The 21,624-nt window shown below is 38.0% G+C and overlaps 1 protein-coding gene and 1 long non-coding RNA gene across 6 annotated transcripts in view; one reads left to right on the top strand and one right to left on the bottom strand.

Moving 5' to 3' along the window:
• Positions 1-708: 708 nt before the first annotated feature.
• On the top strand, positions 709-12,398 carry LOC120243822. 2 transcript variants are annotated; one of them, XR_005531400.1, is made up of 3 exons: positions 709-739; positions 5,895-6,080; positions 12,337-12,398. It is a non-coding gene; the product is annotated as an uncharacterized LOC120243822 (long non-coding RNA). The 2 variants fall into 2 exon arrangements; XR_005531399.1 differs by lacking the exon at positions 12,337-12,398 and adding an exon at positions 11,927-11,969.
• A 1,582-nt stretch (positions 12,399-13,980) lies between these two features.
• The window catches only part of CTDSPL2 (CTD small phosphatase like 2), an 81,211-nt gene continuing 73,567 nt past the window's right edge, over positions 13,981-21,624 (bottom strand). For all 4 annotated transcript variants that reach the window (XM_039250063.1, XM_039250060.1, XM_039250062.1 and 1 more), the window contains exons 10-13: positions 21,540-21,619; positions 18,477-18,603; positions 16,680-16,775; positions 13,981-15,834 (exon numbers count right to left, since the gene is read on the bottom strand). In XM_039250063.1, coding sequence (XP_039105994.1) covers positions 15,769-15,834; positions 16,680-16,775; positions 18,477-18,603; positions 21,540-21,619 — 369 coding nt within the window. In that variant the 3' untranslated portion in view covers positions 13,981-15,768. The remainder of the gene's footprint in view (positions 15,835-16,679; positions 16,776-18,476; positions 18,604-21,539; positions 21,620-21,624) is intronic.

Genomic DNA, 21,624 nt, shown 5'->3' with positions numbered 1-21,624 from the left:
GAGGAAGTGGACAGGAGACGGCTGCCCCAGCGTGGGTCCCGGCGAGGGAACGTACGTGCGAGGAAGTTAGAAGGGAGCCTTTCCTGGCGCTTGGCCCTCGCCTGTCCTTGCCACTCCTTCCCTGCCAACTCCAGCCCCGCCCCGACCGGTCTGGTGTTCCCTCCCTCTCTCTCTTCACTGCTGTCGCCGCCCGGAGCTGTTGGCGGATACCAAGGACTCTCCCCCCGCCAGCCCCCCTTCCCGAGCTTTCCAAGCCGCGCTCAGAAGGGGGCTGTGAACCCGCGGCCCCCCACCGCCAGAGGAGGCGTCGCGCACCGGGATAGGGGAGATCTCTCTGGACGCCGGCGTGGGCCGGGCGCCCGGGAAGGAGCGAGTGGACAGGGCCGCTTTCTTGGCAGCCTTCTCAGCCAGGGTACTCGAATTCAGCTCCTGGAGTGTTTGCCTCGAGTTGGTCATGAAGGGATCGAAGAGAGCCCCAGAACTCGAGGATTTTCCCTTCCTGTGAGCCCCTTGAGGCCAGTACCTGATTCTTTCGCAGAATAGTTTAGGAACTTGGTCTGCGCTAGGCCTAATCTCTAGCCTTGTCCTCAAGGAGCGCACAATCAAGTAGCCTAGATAGACATGTAAATAGAATTTCGACACAGTGTGATGACTGCAACAAAAAGCATTATGAGGTTAAATGTAAAAAGGTAACTTTAACGGCGGGGGGAGCGGGAGGATGCACAAAAGGCTTCCTGGGGTAAGTGCTGCGGAATCTGGAGTTTGAAAGACCCGGTGAAATTGCTCAAGTGCATTCCCGGTGGAAAGAATGCTTGTGGTCCCTGACCTGACTGGCAAAATCAGAGATAAGCAGACTAGGTAAACGGATCATAATAAAGGACTAAACTTTAAGAATGGCTAAACTCACTCTGGGGCCTTTGGGCCACTGGGCTCCACTGCAGAGTACTAAGAGAGGAACAGTTTCAGATATTTTTACTTTGTATTTGTTGTTAATTTATTTTCGAATATGTAATCACGTACTTAGTATAAGATTCAAGTTATAAAAGGGTATGTACAATGATTAGCCATTCTGTTATTTCTAGAAGCAACCGTTGTTCTCTCGTGTATCTTTTCAAGGTGTCTAAAAATACACATTTTAGGAGCGCCTGCGTGGCTCAGTCGGTTAAGCAAGCGTCTGACTTCGGCTCAGGTCATGATCTCACGGTTCGTGGGTTCAAGCCCCGCGTCGGGCTCTGTGCTGACAGCTCGGAGCCTGGAGCCTGTTTCAGATTCTGTGCCTCCCTCTCTCTCTGACCCTCCACTGTTCATTCCCTCTCTCAGAAATAAATAAAAAACATTAAAAATTTTTTTAAATACACATTTTATTTTTTAAGTTTATTTATTTACTTATGTAATCTCTACACCCCATGTGGGGCTAGAACTGACTACCTGGAGACCAAGAGCTGCGTGCTCTTACAACTGAGCCAGCCAGGCGTCCCTACAAATATGTATTTTATAAATACAGTCTTTCAAGAGACAGCTCAGTTATTCATAGTTTATTCCTCATCTACAGCAGTATCTGGGGAGCTTGTTAGAAATACAGAATCTCAGGCCCTATCCCAGACCTGCTGAATCAGAATCTGCCTTTTAACAAGATCCTCAGATGACTCTGTGTGTTAAAGTATGAAAGGCAATGATACACAGTCATCCATTTATAAAGCTAAATTAGAGGGAGGCTAGCAGAAGGCAGGAAAAGACTGGAATGCAAGGTCCCTAGGGTGCAATCAGTCTTTTATTCACAGTTGTATCTCTGCCACTTGGTGCGGTATCTTACACCGTAAATATTTTATGAATTAATTAAATGAGAACACAATGCAATGGTAACAGAGGAAAAGAATCAATCTGACAAATATTTAAGGGTCGAAACAGTTTATTGACTGTGAGAGTTAATTTTATGTGTCAACTCAAGTAGGCCATGGTAACCAGTTTTTGGTTAAACACTAGTTGTTTCTATGAATGTACTTGTTGTATGCGATTAACATTTAAATCAGTAAGCTTTGAGTAAAACAGATTAACCCCCCACAATACGGATAAGTATTCTCCAGTCGTTATCCAATTAGTTGATTGGCCTTAAACACCCGCACGCGTGCACGCACACACACACACACACACACGCACGCACACACAACACTGAGGAAAAAGGAATTCTGCCTCCAAACTGCCCTTGAACTCTGAAGCAGCAGCATTTGCCTGGGTTTCCAGGCTGCTGGCCTGCTCTGCAGATTTCAGAATTGCCAGCTCCTACAATCCTGTGAGCCAATCCCTTAAATAAATCTCTTTATGTAGATACACATGCTGTTGGTTCTGTTTCTCTGGATAATCCCAACTAATACAGTGGCTAAAGATTGGATATGGAGGGGAAGTGGCAGAGAGCAGTAGAGGATAATGCTTTCAGAAATTGAATGAGTGGTGGTGACACCAACCTCCAGGTGCTGAAGTAAAAAAAACAGAACTATCTGTGCTTTCTTCCTCTCACCTCCTACATTGAGTCAGTAAGTTCTGTGATTAACTTCCACTATTAATCTTGAATCCATTTAATTATCCCCATATCTCTTGCAACCACCTTCGTCCAAGCTTTCTCTAGACTCTTCTGTAATAAGTTCCCAGTTGGTTTTCCTTATCCCACTTTTCCCTCCACAATCCATTCACTACACACCAGTTTGCTTATTTACAAATGTAAATCAGATTGTGACACCCCTTTCTCCCAGTTGAAAACTCTTTAGTGGCTTCTTGTTTTCATTTTTAGTGTTTTGTTCTTTTTTTTAATTTTTTAATTTTTTTTTCTAAGAGAGACAGACAGCATGAGCAGGGGAGGGGCAAAAAAAGAGAGGAAGACACAGAATCTGAAACAGTCTCCAGGCTGCGAGCTAGCTGTCAGCACAGAGCCCAACGGGGGCCTTGAACGCACAAACCATGAGATCATGACCTGAGTTGAAGTCGGACGCTTAACCGACTGAGCTACCCAGGCGCCCCTGTTTGGTTCTTTTAAATGTTTATTTAAAAAAATTTTTTTTAATTTTTATTTTTGAGAGGGACAGAGCATGAGAAGGGGAGGGACAGAGATATGGAGACACAGAATCCGAAGCAGCCTCCAGGCTCTGAGCTGTCAGCACAGAGCCAGATGTGGGGCTTGAACTCATAGACTGTAAGATCATGACCTGAGCCAAAGTTGGATGCTTAACTGACTGAGCCACCCAGATGCCCCTTAAATGTTTGTTTATTTATTTATTATTAAAGATTCTTTTTTATTTTTTTAATGTTTTATTTATTTCTGAGAGAGAGAAATAGCGTGAGCAGGGGAGGGTGAGAGAGAGAGGGAAGCACAGAATCTGAAACAGGCTCCAGGCTCTGAGCAAGCGGTCAGCACAGAGCCTGACGCGGGGCTTGAACCCACGAACCGTGAAATCATGACCTGAGGCAAAGTCGGATGCTTAACCGACTGAGCCACCCAGGTTCCCCTTAAATGTTTATCTTTGAGAGAGAGAGTGAACAGTGGGTGGGTGGGTTGCGGAAAGGGGTAGAGAGAGGGAAAAAGGATCCAAGCTGGCTGTGCACTGACAGCAGAGAGCCAGATGCAGGGCTCAAACCCACAAACTGTGAGATCATAACCTGAGCTGAAGTCAGACGCTTAATCAACTGAGCCACCTAGGCACCCCTGGCTTCTTGCTTTTTTAGAGTTAATTCCAATTCCTTACTATGGCATACAAGGCCCAACAAAGTCTGACTCCTACCTCCTATCAACCCCTTATATCATTGTCTCTTATTAGCTCCATTGCTACTAGCCCTGTAAGACTATTAAGCCTTTTTCCTAGTTTTGGACTTTGTACTTGCTATTCTTTCTGCCTACAGTGTTCTTTCCACACTTCTGTCCATGGTTGGTTTTCTTCTTTCAAATCAGGGTTCAAATGTTACCTTTTCAAAGAGCTCCTAATCTCCCACCTACAAGAAGCCTCCCCCAGTTACTCTGTCTCATTGCTCTGTTTTTGTCATAGCATATATCACAATCTCTAATGACACTGTTTATATATTTAATGTCTGTGAGCACATATATTTAAGGTCCCTGGAGCACAGGGACCTTGTCTGTGTTTTTTACTACTACTAGTGCATGGCATATAGTAAGTGGTCAATAAATGGGTTTGAAAATAACTGGTGCCTCTCATCATAATAAAGAATAAGGATAGGAGGTAGCTGGGTGGCTCCATCAGTTGGGCATCTGCCTTCCACTCAGGTCACGATCTTGCAGCTTGTGAGTTTGAGCCCCGGGTCGGGGCTCTGCTGACAGCTCAGAGTCTGTAGCCTGCTTCAGATTCTGTGTCTCCCCCTCTCTGTGCCCATCCCCTGCTCATTCTCTTTCTCTGTCTCAAAGATAAATTTTTAAAAATTTTTTTAAATAAGAATAAATTAACTTTTGACCACACAGATCTTAACATTCTTGTGGGACATCCATATATAAATGTCTAGTACATGTTTGGAACAAGAGAGGTCTGGGCTATAGACAGAGGACTAGAAGTCATCTGATTATGGTGGTAGATGGAATCATGTGAAACTAGGTTAGATAGAATGAGAAAAATCTTTGAAAGACATAAATATTTAAGGAGCAGCGAAAGAAAAAAGGCATAGGAAGCATAGTAAGTTAAATAAGTATCCTTCCTGTTCTACCAGTTTTTTGTTTTATTTATGAAACAAAGTGCGGTGGAATATATTTGAAAATACACTTTTGGAAGTCAGGGGACCTGGTTATAGTCATTCAAATGATCAGATTATATTGAACTGTACACTGTATACTTCTGGAGAGGGTTGGGGAAAGCTCACAGTGATTCCTCCTTTTCTAGAAATTGTTTTAGTACACAAGAACATGTGGACTCCCAAAAGCTGTGTTTGCTCCCTTACTGTAGCTGATTTGGGAAGGGCAGTCAAAAGCAAATTAACTGTGAAGTTTAATGAAGCTTTACCTTCAGGGCTCCTCATTGCATGGATCCCTTACACTCTTCAAAAAAGCTCTCCAAATTGTTATATTCTTCAAACTACATAAAATCTGTAACTGTTCCTAGGTGGGATGTAAATAACCCAGTGGAACTATCAATTCTCTTTGTAGCTAGTCTCCACAGATGGCCCTTCAATAAATAGTATTCAAGCCCTTATGCAGTCTCTTCCTGTTGAGTCTAGGCTAGCCCTATGATGCATTTTTGACTAGTAGAGTAGGGCAGAATTCACATGGAATGCTTTAGGCCATAACAAACCTTGTGGCTTTCACCTGCACCTTTTGGAATGTTCTCTCTGGTGGAAGCCAGCAGCCATTTAAAAAGCCTTACCACTCTAAGACCACCAAGCTGTTTCTGACTAACCATAGACAGAGGCTGTTTAGGGAGAGAGGTAGCCAGCCCCTGGCTGTTCCAGATATGCCAGCAAAGATGCCAGACATGGGAGTGAAGAACCCATCTTGGACATCCAGCCTAGATGAGCCTTCATATGATTCCATCCCAAACTAACATTTGAATGCAACTGCAAAAATCTGAAAGCAAGAGTTGCGCAACTGAGCCCCGTCAACCCACAGATGAGTGAGAAGTTATCTTAAGTCTCTTAACAATTTTAAGTTTATTTATTTTGAGAGCAAGAGAGAGGGCGAATGAGCAGAGGAAGGGCAGAGAGAGAGAGAGAGAGAGCGAATCCCAAGCAGCCTCCACACTGTCTGTGCAGAGCCCGATGTGGGGCCTGAGCGTATGAACCAGTAAGTTCATGACCTGAGCCAAAATCAAGAGTCAGACACTTAACTAACAGAGCCACCCAGGCACCCCAAGCCTCTATTTTTGAAGTTAATTATTATGCAGTGATAACAGAAAGAGTCTCTTTCCCAGGACTTTAGAATTTAGCATCCTGAAGGAAAGACCACAACTCTTGATGAAGTGATGATTTTCCAAGCCACCTCACTTCCTCCTGCCTACCCTTGAGGTCCAGTTGTCCAGCTCTTCTTTAAAAGTTATGAGGTACCCCGGCATCTTTCCAGTACATTTCATTCTTGGCCTCAAAAAAATTTTTAACAGGTACATCCTAGTAGACTAATTACAGATAAGAAATCTTTAGAGGCTAAGCTCTGCTATATTTAAGTCTGTGTTTGGCACATAGTAGGTGCTTAGTAACTGTTGAATGCATGAATAAATTTCTATGCAGAACTGGGTTTTCTTTACCAAGAAAAACCTGCCCATCAGGTTATTGTTCTTCCTCATGAAAGGTGGTCTGAAAAAAATTGATTTGGGTCCTAAAGACACATTCTCTTTTATTATATTACTAGTAAATCTACACCATTATAGCTGTAACCTGAACTAGTAAATAAGTGGTTAAGAAGGTGCCAGATCCAATCAACTACCCCAAGGTGGAGTCTCAGTAAAGCAAGACTATGTATCTCTGTAATAATGGTGGTAATTAGTCATTTGTCATTTAGTGTAGTCATCTGTATTAACTTGCCTGGAGATGTTAGACAATGTATCTTGAAGACCAAAACAATGTTAATAGAAGGTGAAATATAAGGAAGGTAAAACCAAAGAACAAGATTTTGAGTCTCTAGAGAAAAGGTAAACATCTATTAGATATTTGGCAGGTATCTAGTAGAGATGAGGGGTATCCTGTTGAATTGATATTAGCCATTATGATTCATTTTTTTAAATAGATTTTCGCTCTTGTTTCACCCTTACCAAGCAGGCATCTAATTGTAATTTAGTTTCATAGGGAGAAAACTTGCTGCCAGTAAATGAAGGAATTTGAAATCTGGCTTAAAAACCAGTGTCTCATGAGTTTAATTGGTATGAACCAATTCCCCTGAATCGTATCGACTCTGGGTTGTATTGAATGAATCAACTTTCTGGACTTTTAAGTAGAAGTTCATACTTTGAAGTGTGAATTCATTCATTTATTCAGCAAATAATTATGGAGTACCTACCCTGTACCCAGTATTGTTCTAGGTTCTGGGGATATTAACTTCAAGATTTTATTTTAATGTTTATTTATTTTTGAGGGAGACAGAGCATGAGCAGGGGAGTGGGAAAGGTAGAGAGAGAGGGAGACACAGAATCTGAAGCAGGCTCCAGGCTCTGAGCTGTCAGCCCAGAGCCTGATGTGGGGCTTAAACACACAAACTGTGAGATCACGAACTGAGCCAAAGTCGGTCGTTCAAAGGATTAAGCCACCCACACGTCCCTAACTTCAAGGGTTTAAACCACATGCAGTTGAAAATGAGTTGTGGAGATGCTATGGAAAAATACATGGGCTTATATGTATGCGGTATTGATAAATTTGTGAAGCAGAAATTGAGAATTCACAATATTGTGCATGCTTCCTTTTTGAAAAAATGAAGCAGGGAAACAATCTCCAAGAATTATGTGCTGGGGCCGCTGGGTGGCTCAGTTGGTTAAGTGTTACTTAGGCTCAGGTCATGATCTAGCGGTTCACAAGTTCGAGCCCCGCATTGGGCTCGCTGCTGTCAGCGCAGAGCCTGCTGCATTTTCTGTCTCCCTTTGCTCTTTCTCCACGTGCACGCACACTCTCTAAGTAAACATAAAAAAAATGGAATTATGTACTGGAGAATTTATTCAGTCCTTAAAATGAATCTGTGACTCACATGTTAGTCCTCTACAGGAGCCCTATAATCCCACATAACAGTATCCTTATTTTTTTAATGTTTTATTTATTTCTGAGAGAGAGACCGCATGAGCAGGGGAGGGTCAGAGAGAGAGGAAGACACAGATTCCGAAACAGGCTCCAGGCTCTGAGCTGGCTGTCAGGACAGAGCCCGACACGGGGCTCGAACCCATGAACTGTGAGATCATGACCTGAGCCAAAGTTGGATGCTCAACTGACTGAGCCACCAAAGCATCCCAACAGTATTCTTATTTTACAGATGACCAGAATAATCTATCAATGTTCATGGGAAAACTTAATATTAAAACTCTGCCTACAAGAACTTCATCATTAAGACCAGAGGATAGTAAATGACAACAGAAATGAAGTAGAGCTGCCAACAGCTTCTTTTTAAGTGATGTCCCTTAAGCACTAGACTCGAAACCTCAGAGATTAAGTGAAGTAAGGCTGAAAAGGTTTTAATTGCAAATAGGACTGTTAAGACATTTACAAAGTACAATCACAGGGTTATTACATATGTAAAAATATTTTATTTATATTTGATATAGAAATAACTTTTTTCATTTAACCCCCCACCCCTTCCAAAAAAGCCTACCCAAGAATTTTGTAAGACATGAAATGACAGCATCTGTCTCCATTCAACTCCTATACATTTTCTCTTACTTTTATATGGTGCCATAAAATCCTAGTGTCTTCCTATCCCTGTCAGTAAAATGGACAATCCATACTCTCCCTAGGACTTTACCATCTCCTGGCCTCAGACTGTCCATTAGGTTGGCACCCAATGCATTAACCATTTGTTGTCTTAGAAAGAGGTAAGTTGTGTGGAGAATTAAGTCAACTTATTTAACTTTTTTAAAAAAGTTTACATATTTACGTACTTATATTGAGAGTGAGTGAGCAAGAGCAGTGGTGGGGCAGAGAGAGAAACCCAAGCAGGCTCCACACTATCAATGCAGGGCCTGACTCAGGGCTCATACCCACAAACTGCAAGATCATGATCTGAGCCAAAATCAAGAGTTGGAGGCTTAAGTGAGCCACCCAGGTGCCCTGAATCAGGTCAACTTCCTGACTCTTTTAACTGGTCTCCCACCAAACCCCTCTCTTCCCTATATGGTAAAGTGATCTTTTCAAGATAAACCTGATCATATACGCCCTTGCTTGATGTTATGTCCCTTCCACCTGCAATCAAGCCTGGCTCTACATTCTTTCAATACATGTTCTACAGAGCTCAACCTAATGCTTTTTCAGCCAACCCATGCCTGGTTCCAGATTAGATTGTGTAACTGGCATTCTAAAAGCCATTCTTCTCCTTCGACTCTTCCCAACATTGTCAGTCTTCCCTGCTAGACTCTAAGCTTGAGGGCAAGGTGAGGGTTGTTTTCTTCTGCCATTCACAGAGCCTGGAATAATGACTGTTACTGTCATTATGAAGGCTACTTATAGCTTTCAACAAATATTGTACACATCAAATATAACATTAAAGCTCATTGTATGGTAACCCCCAAAAAGCTCTAATTCATTTGGTTATCCATTACTAAAAAGCTATTAGCTTGGCAAATCATTTATAGAAGCCTGCTACCCCAAATACTTACCAGATTTTTCAAGCCATTCAGTACTGTCTTTGTCACCCATTTTTTTCCCTTAACACTCAGCATATTTTCATCAAACACATTCTTAAGAGGTGACCTTTCCATTATTACTTCTCCAGTCTTTTCTTAAAAAACTAACATGTAGTATTACAATGCCTTTTCTGCTGCCCTTTTCAGCTTCGGACATCTCTCCAAACACTGCATGTGTATCTCTTGCATATCCGCAACAGAACTAGCTGCTTTAACACTTCCATTCCGGTAGTTATTTGTATATTGCTTTACAGTTTATCAGGTCTTTCACCACTGTTAAGTCTGAAAGGTATATCTTGCTGCACCCTTTGCACAAATGAAATTAGGCCTTACATACCTAATTTGGTTAGTAAGATTTAATGAGTACCTATGGACTTGAGTTCAGATCTTTTGATTCTGAAAGCTCCTTTTATTAGCCAAACTCCCAAGTCAACCATTCACCTGAAGTCCATTTTTTCCCCTTAAGATTTTAAAGGCATCTTCGGGCACCTGGGTGGCTCAGTCAGTTAAGCGTCCGACTTCGGCTCAGGTTATGATCCCACGGTTCGTGGGTTCAAGCCCCACGTCGGGCTCTGTGCTGACAGCTAGCTCAGAGCCTGGAGCCTGTTTTGGAATCTGTCTCCCTCTCTCTCTGACCCTCCCCTGCTCACAGTCTCTCTCTCTCTCAGAAATAAATAAAACATTAAAAAAACAAACAGACTTTAAAGGAATCTCTAGCCCCAACGTGGGCTAGACTCAGAACCCTAAGATCAAGAGTTGCATGCTCTTCTGACTGAGCCAGACAGGTGTCCCAAGTCATTTATTTCTAAAGGCCCTGCACTTCAGTGACTCTCAAACCTGTATGTGCATCAAACTCCTTTGGAGCTTAGGGAAAATAGTTATCAAAAATCTCATCACAGCCTGGAATACAGGGAATGAACAGATACTGGTCAAAGGGTAGACATCCAGTTGTATAAGCATCTAATGTTCTGGGGACCTAGTGTACAGCACAGTGACTACAGTTAACAGTACTGTAAATGTATACCTGAAAGTTGCTATCAGAGTAGATTTTAAATGTTCTCACCTCACCCTAACAAAAATGGTAATTAGGTGAAAGGTGTGTTAACTAATGTTACTGTGATGAACATCTCACAATATGTGTATCCAGTCCTCATACTCTACACATTAAACTTACACGATGTCAGTTTTACTCAATAAAGATGGGAGAAAAAGGTTCACCACAGAGACTGGGGCAGAACCAGAGTGCTATTTTGTAGTTATGTTGGTTCATGTTATTTTACCTGTTATACATCAAGTATAAATTCATCATCTTAGGCTCACCATAATCTGTTTTTTTGCCATCATCTCTTTTCAAAATTAGCCCCTTTATTCACGTTTTATTCTACTTCTGCACAAAATAGTTCCAGAAATTGTCATTCTTCCTGTCTGTTGCAATCTACTCTGTGTTCCTTACAGGTATGTTCTGAAGATATCAAAGGGTTAAGTACTGTGAAAAAAATCACGTAATTTTAACAAACAAGCAAAAAAGCACTATACAAATATAAGCTGTTGGATACAGTTTCTAATGGCTGATAAAATATTGTCAAAGAAAAGTGCTTCCATAAAAGTTTTATTTATCCCCACAACAACCCTGTGAGGTAGGGTGATCAGGGCATTTGAAGATGAGAAAACTAAGTCTACATTACTTGTTCACGGCTATACTGCATAGTAAATATGTAGAAATTAAACTGAGATTTTTAAATATCCATGACTTTTATATTGATTCATATGGAAAAAGGCAGAGAGAATATTAACTCCCCCCTACCTTAATGCCAAAAGGACACTGCCTTGAAAAATCCCATTTCAAAAGATGAAAGTAGTATTTCATTGCTTATTTCTACAAAGATTTATAAAATAAAAAAATAGTGAAATATTTTACAATTAATATATATAATGGTCTCATTCAGGGATGTCCTTCAGCTGTATATATGATCAACTATTCCAAGTGCTAGAAATGCAAACTCTTAAAAAGCAGGAAATAAGAATGATAATGAGCAGTAGCCTCAATCTTCTTTATTATTCCTCCATGTATCTTGAGTAAGTTCTGTGAAATCTGGTCCCAGTTAAAAAAAAAACAAAAAAAACCTACCAGAGATGTCTGGTAAACTTTTATTTAGTTGCCTACTCTCAACCACCATCACATTATTTAAAACAGTGATTTCCCAAAGCTGGCTATTAGAATCACCTAGAGGTCTTTTTGAAAAAACACAAAACTCAAACCCCACCCTAGATCCGTTGAGACAGTTTTGCAGGGGGCTAGGCTTTTGGAATCTGTACTTAAGCTCTTCAGGAGGATTCTAATGGCCAGGTTTGGGAAAACAGTGATGTATTTTAAAATACTCATATCAAAACCATAAAGTAACTAAGTATAAACTTGCTGCTGTCTCTTCTCCCCTTTCTAAAAATTTCTCAGAACACATTATATCCCCAGAACTCTTACCTCTGAGCAAGTAATTTCAATTCAAGATACAGAGAAACATTTTATAAAAATGTATCCTAGTGAGACTTGGATTCCAATAATTTAAATGGCATTTGAATACAGATACTGAGTTTTGTGGTTCTTATTCTGAAATTTTAAAATGTGTTTTATACAGGTTCCTAGCAGGCTTTCAACTTGGGAAGATATGAGAAGTAATGACATACATACTCAAGCATATCAGCACTGAAAAAATACTATACTCAAATATAGCTCATGAGAGGAATAAGAAAGTGAATGAATGACAACCTAAGGCCTTTTGGCCCATACATTTTTGTTCCCAGTCTGCTCTTCCCCTATAAGGGGAAATAAAATAAACATTCTTTCCTAGTTGCTTGGCATAGTTATTCAGTGGGTAACTATTAACTAAGTTAATTTAGATATACAAGATTAAAAGAGATAACAAATAAATACCTAGAAAGACAAAGAGAAGTCAGTTCAGAAAACCTTAACTAGCTAATGATGTGGTATATAACACCATTGTGTTAGTACAATTAAATGAAGGCTTCAGTGTCCTTTACATTTCAGCTTTATGTGATTGACACAAGATGTGGAAGATATCTGATCCTTATGAAGAATTCTGTGCTGGCTGTAAAGATTTGTAGGAATAATGACATGCTTTCTTCATTGATGAGATGAAGTCTCTCTTTTTCAGGCAAGTTGACTGAATAAAACAATGAAAACTTCTTTAGAAGGCTGAATAAGAGTAATATCTAGCTGAAAAAGTCATTGGCCAAAGATAACTTTTTTAAACCATTCTATGTTTAACACTTAAAAAAACAAACAAATAAAAGCCAACAACAACAACAACCAAACAAACCAGAAAAACCAGAGAAATATAAAAAACAATGTACACATCCATTTTCACTGACAGGTACAAGAAAATAGCCATTTATAGAAGTTACAATGCTTTCAACAACTCCCCCCCACCCCAATTTTGGGAAACAAGATAAAGCCATCGGGTAAATAAATATACATACTAGCTAATATAAAACAATTACGGTTTCAAATTGTTATCAGCTCTTTTAAGACTCAAGGAGAAACATGGTGACATAAATCTGATTAGGGCTACATATATTACACAGAATTAAAAAACACAACTGATTTAAACATCCTAACAATAATACAAATATTTAAAAGAATGTCTTAAAAGCCAGACATTTACCACTGGAAATATCACAATTATAATATGTACTTCAGATATGTTTATGTGTATATAGGTCACTTTTGCTGTGTCTTATCAGGTATGCAATCTCTCCTGCATTTCCTATAGTCAGTTTTTAAGAGTTCATGTTTCCTGTGTGAATTGAAGGAGCTGGGCACATCTCAATTCACAAAATATACACCTCCGCTTAACTAAATGGAAGTGTGTTTAAGATAACATTTACCAACAGATAAAGAAAATTAGGGGGAATGAGAGGATAAAACATGTTAAAGTGGAAGGAAGCTGGATAACTGTGTCTTTATAAATTATTTTAAATTTTGTACTAACGAACTTAAAATGACCCAAATTAAGCAATGAAGAAAAATAAATTGGTCTCAAAAATTTTTCTCAGGCCATATAAAATTTCCCTTAATCCTAAAGAATCTTTTATGCTAGATTCCTTTGTCAGTTGACTTAAAGAACTCTCCCTAGCATGGGGCTGAAAACAGTTTTACCATTAATAAAAGATGATTAAAAGTTGGTGTTGATTTAAAGTGCCCAGAGGCGAAATTGTACAGGTGCTTACATTTCCCTTTAAATCATGTTGGAAAGCCCTTTGAGACTGTGTTTACTTAATCAGAAAAGCTTTCAACAATTATAATGCATGCTGAAAGCTTAGATCTTGTATAGGTTTTGGGTTTTACTGTCTGAGCATAAAAAGGGGAGCAAGGAGAAATGTAACTAGGTTCACAATTCTGAGCAAGAGCGTATGTAAAGGTAACGTATGTACATTTTATTTCAAGAAAGACAGAAGACAAACAGCATAAAGATGCCCAGATGCCCTAAAGATAAATACATTTCAAAGATTCTCATTAAAATGAATCTGGAGTATTTTTCCTGCAAGCAAAATACCTTTCTTTAAATTAAAACAAAAACAAACCAAAACAAACAAATAAAAAAAAAACCAGTATTCTGAATTGCAAATGCGTTTGCTTTTTTTTTTTTTTGCAGAAAATCTGCCATGATTATTTTTTTTTAATGAATAAGGATTTTCCACAAAACAGGCTTGCTCTACATGCTAGGTTTTTTAAACAGTTCAGTGACACAATATGCTAACTACATACACAACAGATAATATAGTAAGAAAACACTCAACCTGATGAAAAGTTAAAATCTTCATTAATACACTGAAAATTGACATAACTCATGCCTTTAAAATCAAAAATACAAAAATTAAATGTTTTCCTAAAAAGATTTCCTTATTTTAAGGATTCATTTGAAAATGAAGCTGCATGTAATTTGTACAATAAGTTGTACAAGTAAACAGGTAATATACATAAAAAATTAAGTGACATACTCCTCAATTATCAGTTGTCCACCTTTAATTTCCAATACTGTACTTTCTTAACAAGCATACAAAATATCAAACTTCTCTTTAGAAAAAGTGCCGTTCTTTGACATCCTTTACACAAAAACAGTCTGAGCCTGTGGCATGTTAATGCAGTCGAGAGGCAAAGCATACTAACTTTTACAAATTCTACCTTCCATAAAAAGCCTCCCGAAAAGGAGATTACACGCCACTATAAAAATATCAACCTCTTGTGGTAGCTGCATTAGAGAACCAAGGCTTGAAGACTATTTTCATATAGCATAGAAAACCACTATGAGAGCATATTAACTGCATTGGTGGCTTGGGAGTTTACTGTGCCACAGGATTATGCATAGCTACTGTAAGGTACCAAGACTGTTACACAGAGTTTTAAATTGATTGTAACCAAGAGCATAACAGAGGTACTACCAGCCCATGCAAAATAACTAAAAATACTGAGTCACTGTGCTGAATACTTCATTCCTGGAGAAAACCAAAGGCAGCAGTAACCAAATCAAGCCCAACAGGTGACCAAACTCATTCTCCTCTAAGATTGGTGAGCACAGTGAAGTCTGAGGTATACCTTTATCCGTTAAATCTGTGTGCCATTGCAAGATATTACCATTTGGGGAACACATGCCATCACAATGGTTTAACTCTTCTGAATATTAGTCATTCATATATTCTTATCTACCCAGTCCTTTGATTTTTTTTAAAAAAGATTTCACCTACAGTAGAATATTACAGAAACAAAATATAAATGCATGTCTTTCTAAATGAAACTTACATGGACTAAAAGTAGAGAATATTTTTAAACAAATATACAATATGCAGGCAGACAAAGCAGGAAAACGGCCATTCAAATGTATAATAAAAAACTATAAACTGACTATTTCCAGAAAACTAGGAAGCGCCTCAACTAAAAGGAATGCATAATGAAAATCTAATCTAATACAGGTCAAAAATGTAAAAAGGTTATAAACCTTAACAGGAAAAATAAAACAACTTTTACTGGCCATTCCTGTTGAAATGAGAATCTTAAAGTAACAGAAAAGTGGCTACAAACCCACTTAGAGCACCAAACAGAGAGAAAATAAAAGTCCATTTTCATCTCTGTTATTATCATAAAATCCTGTGTGACTACAGGTCAAACTGCTGGTGGCAGAAACAGAATTCTTTATAAACTGCAGATGTCCTGTACATAAAAAAATTTCACCGGAGTTGCACTAGTTCTAAAGACTCTTCTGTTTTAGCCTACCTACTGTATGTATTCAATCTGAGATAAAGTCTCTTTCTATAACCCTTGATTATTATTGGGCACCAAAGATAAGAAAAGCAAGACGGGGTACAAAAATGCAAAATTTCAACAGTAATGGCAATGTTTTTGTCTTAGTCCAAAAGGGTCCTGCATTCTCTCCCCCTTCAGTGATTTGACAAGTCTTTGTACTTAATCTGGGGGCAGCAAATCATGCAAGCGAAATCTGTCTCTGATGTGAGGTCGAACATCTTCATTCTGTGTGGAGAAAAAGACATTTTAAATTTAGGTTTTTTTAATGTTTTGTTTTATTTTTTGAGAGACAGACAGACACAGAGCGTGAGTGGAAGAGGGGCAGAAAGAGAGGGAGGCACAGAATCTGAAACAGGTTCCAGGCTCTGAGCGATCGGCACAGAGCCCAAAGTGGGGCTTGAACTTATGAACTGCAAGATCATGACCTGAGCTGAAGTCAGACATTTAACCGACTGAGCCACCCAGGTGCCCCGAAAAAGACATCTTAAAAGCCATGTAATTTCAAAGATATGATCCCATAACACTGTGAACATTCTTCCTTTGCAGAGAAAATATACCTTTTACAACTTACTTTGTATGCCAAATATAAAGATACTACACAGAAGCAGTTAACTTAGAATTAAATTTATATTAAAAAAAGTTATTAAACCTTTAATTCTGTAAAGAATAATTAGGCACTAAGAGGCAAAACCAAAAGACAAGTAAAAGTGTTAAGCCACTGAATTCTACTTCATTTATTAGGAAAAAATAAACCCAGAATAAAGTTTCAGTAGCGTAAGCATTAATTCTAGACCTCAACTATGAAGGGAAAGTGAAATCAATTTAATAGCGCTAGTGACTTTGCAAGAAGCAACCCAGTGAAATAAAAACATTCAATCTGCAAGTTATTAAATACTGATAAGCATGATTTTAATATAGTTTACAACATTAGAAAATGCTTGTAATCCTTCTCAACCTCTGGCCTAATCTCACACCACACTGACTTGCACATAAAGTAAAGCAATTAAAAAGATTTATTTCAACAGAGTTGAGGCAACAAATGCAAAACACAAGATAAATAAGATACTTACCAGTTCTACAAGCTTCTCCAGAAATGGAATCAATTTTAGGAGTTCATTGTCATTTTTATCCATAAACCAGCTTTCTATAGGGATTCCGTTAGATAGCTAAAATAATAAATAGGTAATTAAATCCTCTTTTTATTACATTTTGTATAATTTGTAAAAACTTAAAACAGAAATAACACATACTTAAGTACACAGTGATCTGCAGAAGTTACTGTGAAAAGGATGCCATCAGTTTGTGGTTGTTACATTCTGACAACTCAATTAGTGCAAGAAACAGATGTTAAGGAATACATCAAAGCCTTTCATCAAAGTTTTTCAGCTTAATGTCTTCTTAATGTATAAGAAACTAAACAAGAAGATCCACTGAAACAAGCTTTACAATTATGTAATTAAAAATATTACTTTACTGATTCAAAAAATAATTACTATTAGTCTATGCTAGGCACTGTGAGAAGGGGTGGTGCCAATGTAAACAACACTATCAAAAATCCTATATACTTTTACACAGGGACTATGTGACGTTCACTGTTTTATTTCCAACAAACAACAGGATAACCTGAAATGGCAGGAATGTAATAAATTGATGCAATGGTATTTCACTGAAGAGGAGTCTAAAAACAAGAATGCAAACTGTATTTGTTTTATAGTAAATAATCTATAGGTTATCTCTAAAATTAATGCAGAATACTATATTTAAGATGGTGGATAAATGAAATGATTTTATCCAGGAAACAATATAAAATTCTTAAAAATATATTTCAAAATGTGACCAATGATCTAAATTGAACACATTTCAATACTATATGCAGCTTTCCATTTTTCTTTTTTCATCTTTCTAGTGTTTACTCTTTACTTGTTCTATCTATACCCAATTCCCACCATCCCTATTCTGCACTGATTTACTGTAAAGGAAATCTCAGACCTATTACACAAACATATTCATAATGTGATACATATCTTGTGGGGGAGCCTGGGTGGCTTAGTCGACTGAGCTTCCAACTCTTGATTTCGGCTCAGGTCATGATTTCAGTTTATGAGTTTAAGCCCCTCATCGGGCTCTGTGCTAACAGCTCTGTGCAGAGCCTGCTTGGGAGTCTCTCTCTCCCTCTCCCTCGCTTCTGCACACACACTCTCTCAAAATTAATAAACATTTTTATTTAAAAAAAATTTTTTTTATAGTTTTTATTTACTTTTGAGACAGAGGGAGATAAAACATGAGCAGGGGAGGGCCAGAGAGAGAAGGAGACACAGAATCTGAAGCAAGCTCCAGGCTCTGAGCTGTTACCACAGAGCCTGATGCGGGGCTCTAACCCATGGACCGTGAGATCATGACCTGAGCTGAAGACGGACGATTAACCGACTGAGCCACCCAGGCGCCCCAAACATTTTTTTAAAAAAGATGAAAAACAAGGGGCACCTGGGTGGCTCAGTTAGTTAAGCTTCCAACTTAGGCTCAGGTCATGATCTCACGGTCTGTGAGTTCGAGCCCCATGTCATGCTTGGTACTGACATACTGATTTAACAACTGACAAGAATGCTATTAACTGATGTACAGCTTATAGTATTTTCTTATCCAGATTTATTACTCAGATTTTTATCTACGTTTTCATTCATTTAAAAGAAAAATATCCACAAGAATTATAGCAATTTGGCATTTCTAGTTCTAAAAGATAACACTAAAAAGGGAAAATTCACCAGTGAAAATTCTGTTCTCCTATTATATTCTGTTTGGCACCATTTGTTCTTATTGTATTTTTTTTTCCCCTAATCTCATTTTGTTTAGCAACCCTCTCTTCATACCTGATATGCAAAGGCTTGTGGTGAGTTGTCTATTATTATAGTCTTTGAAAGATCTCTTCCAAGGATATTTAAGTCCTTTATATAATTTCCTTGTACACAAACACAATGTTCACGGAAAAGCCGATGCCTAAACATAAAAATAGAAATAAATTAACTTAACAAAAATCTCTAAAAAGTGTAACACGTACTGAAACATACACATATACCACAGGCTTTACAGTTTTAGCCTTATTTTCTCTCACAAAGGAAATTCAAATACAAATGTGGGCCTAAGCTTTGGGCTACAGTTTTACTTTAAAAAATGTTATCAATTATTGAAACCTTACAACCAAATATTACCATGCCTTTAAGAACTTTGGCTTATCCCAAAATGTTACATTAAATTATAAAGAGGGATTAAAAACTCTGTAAATTGGTTTTGTAATTTATTTACCCAGGAAAGCTCAGTTCAGAAGCAGCATCTGGTTGTGTCAGCGAGGTCCTGCTTTTTAACCAATTTTCCAGATGGTTGACTGAGGCACAAGGAGGTCAAGTGACTTGCCCAAGGTCACACAGTAAGTCAGTGGTTAGCCCCGCATTGGAACCTAGGATCCTCCTGGCTCCCAGTCCTTTGCTCTAACCAGAAGACCACACAGCCTCCCTATCCCTGTACATGCCAGAATAGAAAATATAAGAAGGAATGTTTCTGTGTTGGCATTTTAAAAAATGTTTTTAGTTTCCCCTATAGTTTTTGAGAAAAGCTGTGGAGGCCAAAACATTCCATCGTTTCATACTTCTCCCAAACAACCATCTTTCTTTTAATTTAGTGTGAGTGTATATATGAATATTTGAAAAAACAAGGATTGAATGAAATGATGAATTCAGATTTAAGTATTACAAATGTAAACTGATGTTTCACCAATGATAGATACTTAACTGAAAAATGCTGTACCATTTAAAAAAGCTATTAAAGGTCTTATAAGATTTATATACTGTCATAATTATATAATCTCATTTAGCACTCAAAATGTTAGTCTAGGAATATTACTAAGAGTTAGTACAGATCACCCTGACATACTCCATTTGCATACATTAGTAATTTGATAGTTTGGCTTCCTTGTGTCTTAATCTCACTAAACAATTTTTTAGCAGCTAGGGCCTACTTATACATACCTATATTTTTAATTATAGAATTTCAAGAAAAGGGCATTTTCTACCAACAAAATCAGCCATAGCTCTAACAACAACTACAAAACTCAATCTTAAAAATATCAGTAATGATGACAAAGAGTTTTCCAACCAAAAGAAATGTAGTAGAAACCATTCTCTCCCCCACTTTTTATAAAGAATACTTTTAACTGAATGATCATCTATCCATGTATGGTTTAAAGAATATCCTACTTTGAAAACCAGACAAAAGAATTTAAGTCCTGGATGGACCTATAAAAGATTCCATTTTTATCTGTACATTTACATTTGAGGAAACTAGACAGGCAAGTGCAACAGGTCCATGCAAGTCACTACTGATGTTTCTTTTCACCAACGGCAGCAAACTCACCCGAGACAGGAGACAAATGAACATGTATGTGGATACAAATGATTACTGTAAATAAATTACACTAACTAAAATCCCTTCAGTTATTCAGGAGCCTGAGAGTCAATGGCAGGTATTGGCAGTTTTAGAAAGGAACTACTCTTGCAGGTCATCAGATTTGCATTTCAACTCATGAGATTCAGAGATCACAGGAATTTGAGTCGTCTACCTTATATTGAACATAGCACTCTAATTCAATATACTGTTCAAAGTTTCTCCTATTTTAAATTATTCAAATATAACTATATAAAACAAATTTAAACTCCCAATGTGTAGGTTTATGAAACTAGTTTAAATGAGGGGTGTTAATTTGTAACACTATAATTCCATGACTATGATTCGTCCCCTAGTAAAATGATAGAAACTTCTGAGAGATAACAAAAATCTTTAGAGTGAATGAAGCCATTAAAACAAAATCATTTGTGTACTTTTGTGAAAGTTAGGTAAAATAAGCATGTATTATACTTTTATGAATTGAAAAAACATTTTCATTTGTGTGTCTAATGCTTGCTTATATGGAAGATAAAATGGAAAGTAACAACAAGGACAAATTTTGATCCTTTAGATTAAAAGGAAAAAAAAAAACACAGTTCTATTTATAAGAAAGCAAATCCCCTAAACATGAACATCAGAAAGTCTTTTAACATAGTTGCAACCACTCTACAACAAAGGTACTATTAACAGTAGAAATTAGGATTTTCTACTAAAAAAATATGGAAAAAATATTCAAGAAAATGAATTCCTAGCTATTAAAGCTTTCAGGAGCTTTTTCTGGCATCTCTCTCGGTTAAAAAAAACATAGATTAACTCTGGCATCTTATAGGATGCAGCAAGACGCTGGCAGTCTTAATATCTCACTTCTGTTGACAGAAATAACGGAACTAATTTTCAAACTGTTTTAAAATTACCCGAGGCACTCCCACCTAACCAGGAACACACTGCATCTGCTGGCTCAGGACACACACAAGGAACTGAGTCCAGATCGGGTAACTTGAGTGACTAAACCAACTGCAATTTCCAATTAGATTCATGTAATGTTTTCTTTCCATGGAAGAGAAATTTGCTCTTGAAAAAAGCAAAAGAGTTTAATTTATCCTTTCTGTTAAAATTAAACCTTTATTTCTCTATGCCATTAAAAAAGGTGATATAACATGCATTATCTCAGAGACATAAGGAAGTGAAAACATCATGCACACAGCGAAAAATTCCACATAGCCCCAATCACCCCCAGTCCCAAAAGAATTGAGGATACAGATGTAACAGTGAATAAACACATTTGATCTTTGTATCCTTTAAAGAACGTCTGTCTGGAGTTAATATTAGGAACTCTTAAAGAGTTTGGGGGCTTAAAAAAATTCATTTTCACCATTCAACACAACAAATCTCTATATATGCAGCCAACTGAAAATGGCCATGGAAATTAAATAGAATCATAGTAATTTCATAGATCAGTGTGACAGACATTTCCACTATTTCTTAATTAAATTTACCTGACCAGTTGCTTTTTAGGGTCTAGTATGTTCAGTAACTTGTCTGCATACACCTTCTTAGAAGCAGTAAAAAGAATGATCTACA

This window comes from Hyaena hyaena, unplaced genomic scaffold, assembly GCF_003009895.1.
Source record: "Hyaena hyaena isolate Hyena2069 unplaced genomic scaffold, ASM300989v1 scaffold_361, whole genome shotgun sequence".
Lineage (NCBI taxonomy): Eukaryota > Metazoa > Chordata > Mammalia > Carnivora > Hyaenidae > Hyaena > Hyaena hyaena.
Note: the sequence above shows the minus strand (reverse complement) of the source record. Positions and strands in the feature narration are given on the sequence as shown.